Genomic DNA, 16,559 nt, shown 5'->3' with positions numbered 1-16,559 from the left:
AAGATAATGGCTATGCATCAGGAAGTGTAGGCCGTAACCATGCTGGTACCTTGAACTTGGACTTCCTGGCCACCAGAACTGTGAGAAATAAATCTCTGTTGTTTATGAGCTACCTAGACTGTGGTATTTTGTTACGGCAGCCTGAAGAGACAAAGATATCCAGTCAGTGTTCCAATGTCTGCTGTCGCATGGTTTTTAAGACACTTTTGTAATGAGGCCTGCATTTGGCTCCGGGGTGGCTGGAAGGACACCCTCCTAGTGCTCGTAGCTGGCTCGGGGCAGCCCAGCATGCTCACAGAGCACATCCTGTACTGGGTGGAGTAAGATTCATTTCATGTTGCGTTTATACCTCCCAGCACAGAGAAGCACTCCTATTAAAGTATTTCCCCGATATCCAGAGCCACAGGCAACTTCAGAAAGCCAAATAGTTTTGAAGGCCACAAGGGACAAATCTCACTTCAGCCTCCAGGACCGCTCAGCACTCAGCATCAGCTGACGCCTCAGCTCTGTTTGCAATGTCACTGGAGGCAACCAGGATAGCCCCTGTGGCCCTCTCTGCTTGGGCCAACGGTGTCCCGGCTGACATTTCCATTGGATGGTGAATAAGGTGGGGCACACAGAAAGTCACCAATAAATGTTAGCAATTCCACGTGCCCTGCTTTTGACCTTCACAACTAGTCAGAGTTAAAATGTTGATGAGCGCTAAAGGCTTCCATCTTAGGCAACGGATTTGCAACACAGACATGTGTAAATTACAAACTATGTTGCAGGCACTAGGCTGGGAGGGATACAAAGCTGAATGGACGGATGGCCAGGTGCCTGTCTTTGAGAGGTGTGGAATCTAACAAAAATGTGCATGCATAAGCCTGTCATAATGGGCAAGAGGGGCAAATAAAATGCTGAGTGGGCACCGATGGAGAAGCAATTAGTATTTAATTCTGCCAGGAAAGATGGTGCAGGCACTGGCTGGAATGGCATTACCGGGGAAGGTTATGTTTGAACTGGATCTCAAAGGATAAGCCAGATTTCCCCAGGCAGAGGAAGGCAAGAATGGGCGCTCAAGGCAAGGGGAGCCGCATGAGGAAAAGCACGGAGGCAGGAAAGCCTGTGGCACACAGGGGGACGGGAAGAACACAGCATGGCTGAGCATGAAAGCCAGTACAGGGCAGGGGCAGGAAACGGGGTGGGACAATGTGGCTGTGCAGCCCTGGGCAAGGCCCCCACACTGCGGACTTGAGCCTGGCTCTGTTCTGGAGCGGGCACTGGAGGCTCAATGAAGGACGCTAAGCAGGCAAATGAGTCCACTGGGGGAGGATTTCAGGCCCACCTCCAGCCAGAGGGGGAAGCATCTGGTACCAGATTTTTCACATATATCACGGGTGACTCTCTCGTATGTCTAGACTGAGGGCCAGTCCCATGGAGGAGCTGGAAGGAGTAAGGAACAACAGGGAGACAGATAATTCTGGGGCATGTTCAGGGAGAAGGGTAGGGGCTGTCAGGTCTGGCTCAGCTCCCACAATCAGAAGCGCATCTTGCCTTTTGGCTGGAGCTGAGAGATCCATGCTGCAGTCAGGCTAAGGCCAGCCAGAGCCCCAGGAGCAGGCTTGACACCAGGCAGGAGTGACCCTGCAGCTGTTTGGTACAGGCCATCTGGCCACTCACTGACTATGTGCCTTTACCCCTGCCTTCCTGCTCTGATAATTGTGCCCTAGCAACCTGCCATTAGACTTGGGGCCTGCCTTGCTCTCCCCACAGCAGGCCTACAGGCCTGGCCCTAACCTCCATCCCATTGACACATTTCTCAAAGCTGCCTGCCTGCCTAGCCCACTGATTTCGGCTGTCCCCAGGAGCCCCAGTCTCAGAGAAGAATCAGAGGCAGCTGAATGTTGGCAGAAGGTATAGACTGCATTAGAAGGGCCTTTCTTTGGACCCTTCTCATCAAACCTTGATCCGGTGGCCCAGCATGGTGAGCACCCCACCAGACCTTTGATTTGGCAGAGAGTGGCCCATCTGCTGTCCCAGAAGAAAAGGCGCTGCTCCCTAGCTTATCCTTAGCAAACTTAGCTCTTATAATCTCCATTCACGTCTCGAGCGTCCTGTCACCCTCATGCCTCACTGACCCCCTGAGATCTCCCGCCAAGGCAGAACGCTTATTTGTCTTGTCTTCAAGTGCTCAGAGTAGGACTGTCATTTCTCCTTTGGGGACAAGCACAGACAGAGCTTACCGTGCAGGGAGTCAGGACAGGAGGGGAAATAGGAATGGAAGCGATTACATTTAAACCCCAAACCGGCATTCTGATCTCATGAACTTCTAGTACCACTGGTGTAAGTACTTCCTGGAGAACTCGGTCGTGCAAACACAGGTTGAAGCAGCATAGTGAAAACTCCGTGCTTTGAACGGAAAAATGAAGCCGGTGCCTGTGAGTTATTTGTTTCTCATTTGCTTTGGAAAGAGACGGTCTAGAGAGTCTGGAAGCCCACATTCCATAGCAGAAAAGCAGACCAGATTTCTGCTGACAGCAGGGTTTTGTCTGTTTTTGCCACGTGAGCTCATTTTCTGGGTGACACTCTATGCTGTTCTAATTCTAGACACCAACAGAACTGCACCTTCAATCACGAAACTGTAATTAGCACACAGCTTTGCGGGTTTATTTAGGACACGTTTTCAGAAAAACACAAGGCCTTCCTGCCGCAGTGAGTGCTACCGGGGACTATATTAGTTAAACGTCTTCAATCAGGACCTGTGCTTGGCCTTCCTGTGCTTCGGGAGTTTCGGGAACTTTCAGTGGCCGACTCCTCTGTTCAGTTGTATCAGAAAATGACTGTGGTTAGACTTCTCCCAAGCTCTCAAACGCCTTGAACCTTTGACATAGTGTTGTTTGCATAAACTTCTTCCCACACAGACAGCTTCACACAGCATAACAACTTAGCAATACAAGAAGAGTGAGGTAAATCTCTGCATAAGATTCAGGTCCTCAAGTGTTGGGTTCAATTACAAACTTGAGGGGTGCTAGGGTGGCTCTGTCGGTTAAGCGTCCGACTTCGGCTCAGGTCATGATCTCATGGTTTGTGGTTTGAGCCCCACGTTGGGCTCTGGGCTGACAGCTCAGAGCCTGGAGCCTGCTTCGGATTCTGTGTCTCCCTCTGTCTTTCTCTGTCCCTCCCCTGCTTGTGCTCTCTTTCTCTCTCTCTCAAAAATAAATAATCGTTGAAAAAAACAACCTCGAAAAACATGTCTGGAATTGTAGGGTGATAAACCTCCTTGTGGGAGCAGCAGGAGCACAGTAAGGAAGTGCCATCTGACACGTATTACACATTGCCACCTACATTATTTTAGATGGCATCTGTCCAACCAGACTGTACTTTTTTTGAGGTGAGCATCTGTATATTATCCTTGCCTTGTCCACATTTCCTAGCAGAGTGAAACAACAATGCTCAGTAATATTTGCTGATTAAATAATTGAGGACACACATCGATAGCCTGGAACTTTTTTTGGGGTGGGGGCTGTTCTTTTGGTTAGTGGGATTCTGTTCTGGGTAGTGAAAATGCTTCCCTCATTCCCTCCCCGAGAACATCAATTCTATCAAGAGGACACAATCAAACTAGCAGTATAAACTGGGAGGACCCTGAAATTCATTCTAGGAGGCCACTGAAGAGTTAATTTAGTTCTGATAAGAGAATAATGAGGCAAGGCTATAAGGATTACACACAATAGATTTATAACAAAGGTTTTTTTGTTTTTGTTTTTTTAAAGGACAAAAGCAGTGACTGGGGACATTTCAGATGAAGAAATAACCATGTTAACCTCACTGCTTTCTAAACATTTGCATCTGTGAACTGCAGAGGCTCAACATAAAGCAGATTGCCTCTATCCACTGAAAGCCATTCTGGCATGTGAAATTTCTCCTGCATAAAGCAAAACAGATGTGTGAGGTGAGAAAGCAAACTCTCTCCTGGGTGTATCAGCATTTGGAATTCTATCGTTATCTCAAAAACTATATATTGTGTGAAGCGATGAATATGCAATCTTGACCATACAAGATTTGAGTCTCAGAGATTTGAGTCTGAAAACTCAATATCAAAAGCAGACGCTGAATATCTGAAAAACACTAATTATTAAAGCAGACAAAAAAACAAACAAACAAACCCAGTATATTCACATTTCATCCACGGTTTCTTTTTCTCTTTTCTCTTTTAAACTGGAAGGATATCTGCCAACTGAACTAATCCTGCACCAGAGATTACATATCCAGAATTTTTGGCCGAGTGCTGCCTGGAAGATATGAATTCAGAGCCACTTGACTGTTTAAGTGATTGGAAAAAGTGCCACATCCTTGTAAGCAGTAAAGAGTACCCCAGGGTCATAGGCATATGCACTGCATATTGGAATCCCTAAGCAAATCAATTTGGAAACAGGAAAGTGCTCCAAGACCGTCCCCCCTTCAAGGTGCGGCGTATTTACAGCATTGACAGAGTGGTATGCAAGTGCTTGGCTGTCTGCTAGGTCCTGGGAAGTGCACAAGTGAAGCAAAGATTAGAGAACAGGCACTGAGCTGAGGAGGGAAACACAGTGTCCTGCAGGGCAGGCCTCCCTAATGTTAAGAGAAGAGTATTCACAGTGGAGAGGAGAGGAGAGTAGACAAGCTCCTCATGGAGCAACGGGTCTGAAACCAGGCTGGGAAAGTAGTTGAAGGAAACTTCAAACTTGATGTACATGTTAAAAACAACAACAACAACGAAAACCATACACATAGATAGATAGACAGACAGACAGGGAATGGTAAAAAAACAGTCAAGATCAACTTGGTAGAAATGATTAAAGTAACCCCAAATATTTGATATGGTCGAATTACAGAAACAAAGTCAAAGTCGGTTTCCCTAGCGTAGTGGTTATCATATTCTCCAGAAACAAAGTCAAAGGAACATTCTGTTCAAACACATGCTGGTGCACACGCCCAGCACCCACAATTAGATGTAGCATTAGATGAAGCTTAGAGGGCTCAAGATTGTCCAGGGCGCATATGAGTTTAATAATAATTGATGATGGTGATAAGTTTATAAATTATGACTGTACCTAGAAGAAATAAGTAAACATATTTCCACTAACACTTTTTCTACTCTTGCAGGAATACACAAAATTCTGTTATTTAATTATGCAAATTAGCCTTTAGATACAGCCTCTACCTGAAGCCACCCAGGCATTTATTTATCACTTAAGAAAACCCCACAACAGTGATTTGTACTCTAAAATAATAGGATCATACAGTATCATACGAACCTCTACTGTTTCTCATTTTGTATTTACTATGAGTATCAGCAAAAGAGAGAGTTCTGTTTATCTTCTTCTGATTTCACTAAGTAGAATATATTTTCTGCCATCACATTCTGATGCAGGTTTCCCCTGCTACTGAAAAGCAGAGCGATTCCGTGAAACCTTTCACAAGCTGAAGTAGCATAAATCAAAGAAGTAATTACCACTCATTTACCTGGAAAATTTTTTGAGTGTTCCAAGCTCAAAATATAACGTCTCAGGCTTTTCTGATACCTTAGAACACATCTTGCTAATGATGCACAGAATAAATCGCAATAAAGCACAGATGCTCACAGACGCAGCTCAAAGCTAGGCAGCAACCTGATGCTCAGGTGCTGAGTGTGGTTTCTGGGGAAGGAGCTTGGCAGGCCCACCCTCCCTGCCCAGGGTGCGTTCTGCCTGTAGGAGACCTCGCTGCAAAGCAAATGCCAAATGCTATTCTCGATTTTCACCTTTCTTCGTAAAAGTGAAAACCCTCTTCGGACTTCTTCTGGCTCCTGAAAACGGGTACTAAAGTACGTCATTGGTAAAAGTGAAGCAGCAAAACAGGAATTTTGGAAAGCAGGGGATATCTATTCAAAACCGCTTGAGTGAGGAAAAAGAATTATAAAATGCAAGTATCAAACAGTCTCCAATAAATCACTCAGATAGTAATCCCTTTAAATAGAAAGAGCTCCCAATATGGGTTATATGAATAAACAAAGGCTCCCCATTGCAAAAGGTTGATAGAGTGTTCTCACATTGAATTTCGTGACCACTTCCTCTCTTTCACTGATTGGCAGCATTGTCTGAGATGTCTGTACGCCCGCCACCTCTGAAGGAAAAGATACAGAGCAAAAATGTTCATTGTTAATGAAAGGGGCTGGCATCTTAATAACCGGATGCCATCTGGAGTCTATATAGAGTCTATATAGGTTTTCAGCATGATCGACACTTAAATCAGGCTGGAATTATACATAACTCCGTGCATATATTTCAACTGTGATTAAGTTCTTTTTCTATGTACATGTGCAATCTCTTATGAAATATTCTTAAAAGCAACCCAATAAGGAAGAAGAATGAGGTTGTGGTTCAAGACAGATCCTCGATGAAGCAGTGAAGAGAAATCGAGCCAGTCAGTCCCCCTAGGTGGCGTTGAGCTATCTGCCACTGCATAAGGCCATCGTGCCTGACTCAAATATTCTCCCCACCAGAAATGACCTAGCCCCTCTTTTAAGGCCTAGTTAAAACCCAATCTCTTCTGAAATCTTCTGAGAACTTTATTTAGGAATATTCCTCTCGTTATGTAATGTCTCACCTATTCTTTATTTTCTCTAGTTCTCAGTGGCTCTTCAGCATCCACTGTTGTGTATTATCAGTTTTTGTGAAATAGATCTACATTTTATTTTCCTGATTCATTTATATGCTCTTTGAAGAAACTTTGAAGAAACCTAAGAAACTCTGGGTTATACTCTTCCTGCCCCTATAGCAACCTTGCTCAAAATATGGTCCCTGTATCATTAGAACTGCCAAATTGTTTGATTGAAAGATAGCTTCAGAGATCCTCAAGGGGTGTGGAAGGAGGGCTCAAGAAGCTGCATTTTTAAATGCTGCCCAGGTGATTCTTAGGCACTATAAAGACTGAGGAGCCCTAGATACAAGAATAGGGGAGTGCTGTGAATGTAATCAGTCCCAGGAAGTATTTGTTGAATATAGAGAGGAACACAAAAAGCTGCAAGCCAAACCAAGATTACAACAAAAACAAACAAACCAAACAACAACAACAACAACAACAACAACAACAAATCACATATAAAACTAAAGGTGCTAGGTACTCAGGCCAGTCCCTAAAATATATACAATTATATTCCTGAAGATATGTGGATGTCTCAGGGTATACATTTTTATCAGGACAACATTTCCAGTCTAGGAGATGCCTTATAATCTCATTAGACTGTGAATTGGTAAAGGGCAGGGACCATGTGCCCTTCATTATTCTAATGCTTATGGGGCCCTGCAAAGAAGCTTGACAAAACTGATAAAGGAGCTTAATTCTTCAGCACAGTCCTCTGATTATGCCTCCAAAAGTCGCTGTTTGGCTACCTGAGAACACTTCCCTTCCTTGTGCCACTCTCCGTCCTGCCTACCCCCGCTCTACCCCTGCTCTGAGCACAGTTTTCTGGGCCCTGGATCTCCAGGTGTCTTTTCAAGGTCAAACGGAACCACACTTTGTGCAACTGGGGTTGGCTGAATTCTAAACCCATGCCCTTTGTCCCTTGGTGTTACTCCCGTGATTATGTGACTTACACAGCAAAAGGGGCTCTGTGGATACAACGGTCACTATCAGTGACCTCAAGATAGGGAGATTATCTGGGCTGCCTACCCTAATCCTGAGCCTTTTAAAAACAGTTTTCTCTGGCTCAGAGCACAAAAGTCAGGGAGATTATGGAAGGATTTCAACAAGAGGAAGGTTCTTGCTGTCTTTGAGATGGAGGGGATCACTGAGCAAGGGCCTGAGAACAGCCTCTGGAACAGCCTCTCTCTCTGCAGAGGTAATAGGAATCTCAGTCGTATAAGCACAAGCCACTGCATCCTGCCAACAACCTGGCTGAGCCTGGCAGCGGAGCCGCCCTGGAGCTGCCAGGGGAGAGCCAAGCCTGACCGCCAGCTTGATGGTCGCCTTGTGAGAGTCTACGCAAGAGCCTGCCCAGACTTTTGACCTTGAGAACCGTGAGATAATAGAGGGGTGCTGTATTAAGTTGTAAAGTGTGTGGTGATTTGCTACACAGCAATAGATGAATACAGCAGCCCTTGGGGAATGTCCACAGCAGTCTTCTACCTGCCTCTCAGTGGCATCAGTTCTCTACTTGGAGAGGCAAAGGAGGACCTTGGTAGACCAGAAATAAATAGTGGCAATGGTTACTACTGGTGTCCTTGTTCGCCGACCCATTTGACCAACGGCTCCATACCTCCCTGTTTGTGCTGCCCTCCCCAGTCCTGCACATCACCAACCCTTCCCTTCTGCCCTCTGGGCTTGAACTGAATCCTTTAAACTCCAGGACCTCACCCAGCTTTAACATAAGTACGAGAACTATAAATACACACCGTGCAAAACACCCGCACACAGCCCTGGAGCAATCAGCGGTGCGCCTTTAATAATTAGATAACATGACCCGCACAAAATGGACTTGAACGGAAATGAGTCAAATTAAGATCTTTGACACACAACCACGGCTGCACCACTTGAGCATCCCTCCTTTCAGAAGTCCTACTTACCTTGCTTAAATTGAATGAATCCATCAAGCAAAACTGCTCTTTTTCCTTTTTCTTTTTTTAAAGATTTTATTTTTAAGTCCTCTCTACACCCAACGTGGGGCTTGAACTCAACCCCCAGATCAAGAGTCACATGCTCCACTGACTGAGCCAGCCAGGCACCCCCAAACCACTCTTATTTCTGAGCGATGGGAAATGATTTGCTAGTGCTTTGTTTGATCCCTTATCATGGCTAGCTCCTGCCCCTGCACCCTCCTCCCACCTTTCTCCTTAAGCAGCTTTGCTCAATCTTCATTTAAGGGCTAACTTTATTCTTTGTGCTTTGCACTGACTAGCTGTTTATATGTACCCCCCACCCACCACCCCAACTCCCTCCAGTTCTTTGGGGGCTTGGGTCACACCAGATATCTTTGTATCTCCCCAGGCCTGCCCAGTGGACGTTCATTACTTGTTTGAGGAGTTCACTCTGAGCACCGAATTGGACTTAGAGTTGAGATTTCCTTTGCTGCCAGGTTTGGGGCAGGGGCTTAAGATTCATTGTTCCAGGGACCTGGAGTCCTCCAACCCAGGAGGTTGATAAGAACGGGGAGGAGAAGGAAGCCCCAGATGGAGAGGAGTCAGTGCCTGCCTTGCTTCCCACCCCTCAGCCAGCAGCAAACAGACTTGCTTCTCTAATTTGATCTTTTGTCTGCTTTGGCCAAGGCAGAGCATACTCCCTAAAGAGCAAGAATGAAACAATGCTGTTGCTGTTTCCAAGCAGAGGAAGAGTTGGGGGGGGGGGGGGGGGGAGGGTGTGAAGAAAGCATTTTCCTTGATTTATTTTTATAAATGTATGTTATGAGAGAAGTAGGCAAGAAGATGAAATATGCAGTACATTCTGAACTGTGAAGGAAAGAGTTTTTCTATAGTCTTTTAAAATCTTTTCTACTTTAGCTATTCGCTCACTGAATCACTCAGCAAGCTCTGCATACACCGTGATTGGGGCATGTCTCACTTTGCACAACTCCCAGATGTGCCTGTCTTCTAAACCAGAGGGTCTCCAGGGCAGGGACCTGCGACAGCTCAACCCACACCCAGTTCATCCTCATGCCCCAATGCCTAGCACAGTGCCTGGAGGACAGCAAGAGCTCTGGCCATGGTGCTCGGTGGGCACCAGGGATTGAAAAGGGGCAGCAGATGTAGACAGGAGCAGAGGCTTGGGGCCAGGGGGCTAAATACTTCCAGGAGAAGGGGACAAAGAGCACTGACAAGTGTCATGGAAAGGCCAAGCCAGCTTATTCTGAAAAGGAGCCAAGGGATGTGGAAATTAGGAGGCCACTAGTAACCTACAGGGATGTTTGGGGAAGAGGGTAGTTTGCAGTTGGGTGAAAAGTAAATGGAAGAAACACTCAATGATGGACACAAAGAAACGTTTTAAAAATTCATCAAAATGTACATTGTTGCATGACTAGCGAAATAAACCACAGAATACTATACAGAATAAAGTAGCTCCATAGGAGGGTTCCTTGACCTCAGCATTACTGATATTTTGGGTGGGCAGTTCTTTGTGGTGGCTGTCTTGTGCACTGAAAGACGTGCAACAGCATCCTTGACCCTGGCCTCTGCCTACAAGATGCCAGCAACATCACCACCACAGGCCGCGACCACCAAAAATGTCTCCAGAAATTATCAAATGTCCCGTGAGGGGCAAAAGTGCCCCCAGCTGAGAACCACTGCTCTATATGTACTGACTGGGAAAGATCTGCAAGTCAGATCATTGAGTGGAAAACTTAGGTCACAAAAAAGTTGTTAATAAGCGGTCATTTATATGGAAGAAGTATTTTACACATGCATTCACCCACAGACACACACACACACACACACACACACACACACACACACACACTCCATATTATATAAGAAAGTACAACTACAGTGTCCGGAAGGACAAAACTATTAGTGGCAGCCATCTCTAAGGAGCAGACTAGGGCTGGGAGTCAGAGTGAATTTTGGCTTTATTTGTACTGTTTGTGTGGTTTTGTCTGTTTGTTGTTTTTTGTTTTTTGTTTTAAAGAAAATGGAAATGTACTCGCTGTGAAAATTAGTCTGTAAGTGAATGGAAACTGAAGATCCGGAGAAAGTACATGTTAATTACTCCCTGACAAAGTTTAGAGAGGAAGTGAAATGTGGCCAGAATGAAAGGAAAGAATTTCTAGGATGTGGGAAAACTGAGCTAAATTCAGGCAAGTTACAACTTTGTATAAAGCATTATGAAGAGAGGGGTGGATAACTTCTAGAATGCTTCCACGTGTTAGCTCAAAATTTCAACACTGCTTTGCCAGCAATGATTTTCCCACTATAGTTAAATATGCATGAAATGACAGAATTCCCCTGTTTTTCCATGGCATATTTCTTTAATTTGTGCTTCTTCTTCGGTGTACAGCTTTCTGTAACTGAAGTGCTGATACCATTATGGAAACTCACTCTTCAGAGTCGCAAAGACCTGAGAATAAAAGCTCACTTTGACTTGTGTTTGGTCTGGCATGGCTGAGTATGCTGCAGGAGTGTATTTGTTTTTCATTAATTTGTTTGTCATTTTTCTCCATGATCTATGGAACATTTATTTCCCCTGAAGCAAAAGGATCTGAAATGTCAGAAGTTTCTCTTGGTTCTGCTGGGGTAATGAATTGTTGAGAAAAAGAAATTTTTCTTATATGCTATTTGATTGTGGAAGGAGACATTTTGTGACCTTTTGCTATTTTACGGTGATAATGAATTTCCTGACAAACCTGGAAACTTTGGGCTTCTTTATTGAAATAATAAGATTTGAGGAATAACTTTGACCTAGACCTTTGCAGAATTAATCAAATACAGATTTGGGAAAAATTGATGAGTTTGGTCTTTACCGAGACACTCTAATTTATTTCTGTCACTGCGGCAGTAGACAGATCTACACCACATAAAAACATCAAACAATTAACTACAGACCTAAGTCCCTGGACAGAGACTGGTGGGAGGGGTATATGCTCAGAGACTTCCAGCCTGATCATACTGTTGCTTTATTTCCCTTTTATTTTCTCTTTTCCTCCTTCTTCTATTTTTAATTGCAAAAGTAATTCAAGCTTATAGAAAATCTGGCCTATGCTGAACAGAACTAAAAAGAAAATAAGAAATCATCCATAATCTCATTCTCCAAAGGTAATGGGCCATTAGAATGGATGATTCTAATCCTGTGTTTAATATGCCTATAATTTATAATTGAGATGATACTGAATATAAAATTTTATGTTCTTTGGTTTTTTTCTATTACATATGATGTTTTGTTTGTGATCTCTAAATGCTTTAAAGAAAGACTGCACTGAGTCCTTTTAGTATGTTCTTAAAAAAGGCCCCAATTCATGAGGAAAAAGAAGGAATAGATCTTCTTTGAAGTACTTTAGGAACATCAGATTGTCCCATTGTCTTCGTGCATGCGATTCAGTTTTCAGATTCTCTGACATTATAGACATGTTTACGCCTTTATGTTTGAAAGGTGAGGACAGAAAACAAGCTTGTTGAGTCAGGATGCCAGATGAGCTCACATAAGGATGCCAGGTGAGGGTGCTCTGTGTCTCTCAGATACAGTGACTGACCAACAGGTGTCACAGCTACTGCTTTGCCCGGCCAGACGGATGCATGGATGTCAACACCCATGCCAGAGTAACCTCTCTGCCATTTACATGGGCATGAGCATGGGGAAGACTCCTTCTTCTCCACAGAAGTAGAACCGTTAGTCACCTTGCTCATCTACTTATTCTCTCTGGGAGCTTGTTAGTTTGTCCACACCCATTCCCAATATTCTGCAAGATCTGAGAAGTACTTGAAAAGTGTCGGAACTCAATCCAACTTGGAGTCTCAGAGTCTACCTCATCTTTAGGTAGAAATAGTACCTTATTACTGAGTTGGTAACCACTTCCTGGGCGGGAGGTGAGGGGAGGGGTAGATGTTAAGTTCACTGCCATTTTTTGGAAGTTCAGATTTTCTTCCTGAATGCTGACAGAATGAGAACATCAGGAACAAAAGGAAAAAGGAACTGAGCTACTGAGCTGAGCTCTAAAATCTCCATGCCTTGCTGGACTGAACATATTGTGAATTTTTTTCATCAAACACCAGATTACTTTAGGATCAGAAAACAATTTGGTATTTAGATGATGAGAAAGATCATGTAAAATGGTATCCAGCTAGTCTAAATAGGAGCTCCAGGGGAAATGACAAAGTTTTAATGACAAGTAATACATTAATTACATCATTGATTATATAATTAATATATTAGCAATTATAAAACAGTTCTGAAAGTTAACGTCTTCTATCTCTGTCTTCAACTGCATATCTCACAAAATATTTACTTAGTATTAAATTACATCTTCATACAAATATTTTAAATTATAAATCTTGGACTCCAAATTGGGTAAAAGCGCTTTCTCGATCGGGGGCTGGCTGCTCCAAGTGAAGTGTGGTCAGAGAGCCAGCAGCACTGGCACCACCTGGGAGTTTGCCAGAAATGCTGAATTAGGTGTTCCCTAGAGTTAGTCAAGTCTAGAAGCTCTGGTTTAGAGTGAGGTGATGGGACAGAACTTTACAATGCACGTATTTTCACCTGGTGATCAGAGGCAAGTTCCTAGAAGATTCAGCAAAGCTGTTAGCCCTGTTCACAGACCGCTTTTTTTCTTCCCCATTAACAGGCTAATTTCTAGAATTTTCTTTTCCTCACCACCTTCCTGGTGGTGAGAATCTGCCCCTGACTGCTGAGAGAGACTATAGCTCAAGTAACCATCCTTGATTTTCTGAAGTGGAAAACAGTGCCAAGGTCATTATCCTCTTGATTTGGGGTCAAGTTAAGATAGAGAAGAGGATGATTGGTCTGAAAGCATCTGAAAGGTTGGAGAAATGCACTGATAATGTAGTGCATTTGGGCAGATTATTTTGACTGATTATTGACTTTAAAACGTGCTTTTTCTCTCACCGGCTTACTTCTCTTCTAGAAGTCAAGCAGCCTATAGACAAGGTAAGTCTGAGTGCTCAAAAGCAGGCCTAAGGTCAGGAATGTGTTTGGTTTCTCAGTTAGGGGAATTTAAACTCAACCCCAGTTGGTTTTTAATTCAACGCAATCACCAAACTTGATGAAGTGCCATCAAGTTATCTAAAAGAAAGCAGTTTACTGCACCACAGAAGAGTTGATGTCATCCTAGGAGCTGCCAAACTGTCAACCGTTTGGAAAGTGATTTTTAGGGGGGAAAATGGAAGATTATAAAAAGCACGTAGTTCTTAGATTTGCCTGTGCTCTTCCAAGTGTCTAGTGATTTACATGTATCTCTTTCCATTCTTTTTAAATTTGGTTTCCACCATCAACATTTTCATTTTAAAGGAATTGTGTAATCATTTCAGCTCAATGCAGGATAAATGCTACTCTTTATAATGCATGGAAAGATCAAGAAAAAAATAACCTTATATGCCTTTGAAAATAGTTAAAATTAGAAGAAGGGAACAGTGTGGATTTTTCTTTTTTTTTAGTTTCTAACATTAAAATGTTTAAACATTAGTTGTTAATAGTTAGAAATCAAGTACTATATTCTAGCTTGTCCAAGAAATAACCCAAACCCAACTCTCAGCTTTCTTTAAATGAAATAGATATATAACCAATAACTCTTATATCTCAGGCAAAATATTATAAGCAAGAGTGATACCTGAGTTGAATTTCTCTCTTTCCTCTTTTATTCTTATTTTCACTTTTGAGAAAGGAGTTAAAAATCAGGTAAGTACCGAATTTTTTGGAAGAAATTATGGAAGAAATTTTTACAAAATGCTATCAAAGAAAGGCTGTGAAATGAATTTTTATAAGTTGCCAAAATAATCATGACTTCCTGATAAGTCACTGTAAATTTATACTCATGTTGGACTCGAGCACTCTTGAGTCTCTTAAACTAGCCATCAAGTAAACCAAATCTAAGTTTTTTACATCTTACTTTACGAACAAACATTAGCTATTGCAAATCAAGTACCTCTGGACAGGTGTTATTACCCTCACTTGGTGAAGCCGCTTGTTATGGATCTTAAACTACGTACACCGCAAAGCAGAGCTCTGAGTACCGGCCCCTCAGCCCAAATGCATCGGCTAGACTTCCAGGTGTGTAGACTACAGCAGGAAAGGATTCTGGAGGACGCATTTCAGAGTGAAGTAGCATGGATGCCGTCAGCCAGGTCCCCATGGAGGCTGTGCTCCCCAAGCACATCCTGGCTATCTGGGTCATTGTCCTCATCATCCTGGCCATCATGGTCATCATGACCTCCTTATTGCTGTGCCTGGTCACTGCGATCATTATCTGTCACATGCAAACTTATTCTGTCCTCAATGGGACTGAGAATCTCCCAAGAGGGGCAGTGAGGGATGTGGGTGGTGTCCCCTCCCCTAGCCTCTTCCTTCTCAGAAAAGCGACGGACAGGCTTTGTTGTGTGAACTCGGGAGCTTGACACATGACAGGAGATCTGAGCTCTTGTTTGGATTTTGCCACTGGCCAGCTGTGTGAGTTCAGTCAAGGGACCTAATTCTGTGGGTTCCGGGTTTCTTTTAAATGGGGATCATGATCTCTGCCCCTTCTGCCTCATGGGGTTGTAAGAACCAATGGTTTGGTGGAGGTTAAAGCTGTTTGCGACTGTGAGCAGCAAATCCACCACAGATACACAGGTGTTACTGCTGAATGCTGAGAAGCTTTGAAGAGCCAAACAACCTAATTACTGATGGTGGACTTCAAGGTGGTGAGGGAGACACTGGGGGAAGAGGAGCCTTTGCCAGCGCCCCTCCGGTCAAACCAAGCAAAGGCACCCTATCCTCATTCCAAGGGGCCGGCAGCACTTTGGCTCAGAGTTATTTTCTTTGCAGTGCCCCTCCCTCACGTTATGTAATTTGGAGGGAATTACGCATGGCAGGGGAGGGAGATGGGTAGAACTTCCCAGGACCTCTGTGCCAGAATGTCTACAATCAGGAGGAGGGCTCTGTCATTTCTTGGCCATGCAAGGGACCTGGGGTGATGGGCTTCTTTCTGCATTGGAGTCTCATCACTTTGATAGTTGAGCAATGTGGGAAAACACACGGTGGCTGAGTTCCCTGGCCAGCTTTCACGATCTCCAGCCCCCACGCCCTTGTGTGCCCCACACTTGAGGAGCTCTGTCCCCCCACCCCAGTACCTGCTATATCAGCTCTGTGGTATAAAGTGCACGCCCTTCATTCCCTCCCACCAGCACTGCAGCCAATCTAAGCTACAGATTTTAAGAGATCTTCCAGGGGGTTTTGGAACTAACTTAAAACAATGATGGTTGTTTAGATGCTATGATCTATATTTATAGAGAGAGATTTCTGGACTGCTCAAGCTTTTGACCAAAATCAGAAACATCTTGGGACTTATTAAATTATGTAACAGCACAGACATCAGAATATTGTGTGGAAGTAATGCTTTTACTTTGGTCTGATTTCATTTATGTACACAGCCAATCTCCAATAAAGTGCTAGAATGAGAAAACAAACAAATTAAGTACCTCTGACATCTGTCTGATCTCTTTTGAAAAGATGTGTTAGGTTGCCTGGGTGGCTCAGTCTGTTAAGTGGCTGACTCTTGGTCTTGACTCACGTCATGACCTCATGGTTCATGGGATTGAGCCCCTTGTTGGGCTCTGTGCTGACAGTGCAGAACCTGCTTGGGATTCTCTCTCCTCTCTGCCCCTCCCACACGTGCATGCACACTCTCTCTCTCTCAAAATACATAAATATTAAAAAAATATCTGGTAAAGGCCTTCCCGAGTCTTTCCTTTTGTTCATTTTCCTTTATTTTTTTTAATGTTTATTTTTGAGAGAGAGAGAGAGAGAGAGAGAGAGAGGCAAGCAGGGGAGAGGCAGAGAGAGAGGGAGACACAGAATCCGAAGCAGGCTCCAGGCTCCAAGCTGTCAGCACAGAGCCTGATGTGGGGTTCAAACTCATGACCTTA

At 43.9% G+C, this 16,559-nt stretch overlaps 2 protein-coding genes across 2 annotated transcripts in view; one reads left to right on the top strand and one right to left on the bottom strand.

Annotated features, from left to right (window-relative positions):
• The window catches only part of ARSB (arylsulfatase B), a 168,967-nt gene that overhangs the window by 30,225 nt on the left and 122,183 nt on the right, over nucleotides 1-16,559 (bottom strand). The window lies entirely within an intron of this gene.
• LOC132682359 (small integral membrane protein 3-like) lies at nucleotides 14,763-15,050 on the top strand. Its single transcript, XM_060637677.1, has one exon. The coding sequence runs from the start codon at nucleotides 14,763-14,765 to the stop codon at nucleotides 15,048-15,050; it is 288 nt and encodes a 95-aa protein (XP_060493660.1).

Source organism: Panthera onca, chromosome A1 (genome assembly GCF_046562875.1).
Source record: "Panthera onca isolate mPanOnc1 chromosome A1, mPanOnc1 haplotype 2, whole genome shotgun sequence".
Taxonomy (NCBI): domain Eukaryota; kingdom Metazoa; phylum Chordata; class Mammalia; order Carnivora; family Felidae; genus Panthera; species Panthera onca.
The sequence above is the reverse complement of the archived record's forward strand: the minus strand, read 5'-3'. Positions and strand labels throughout refer to the sequence as shown.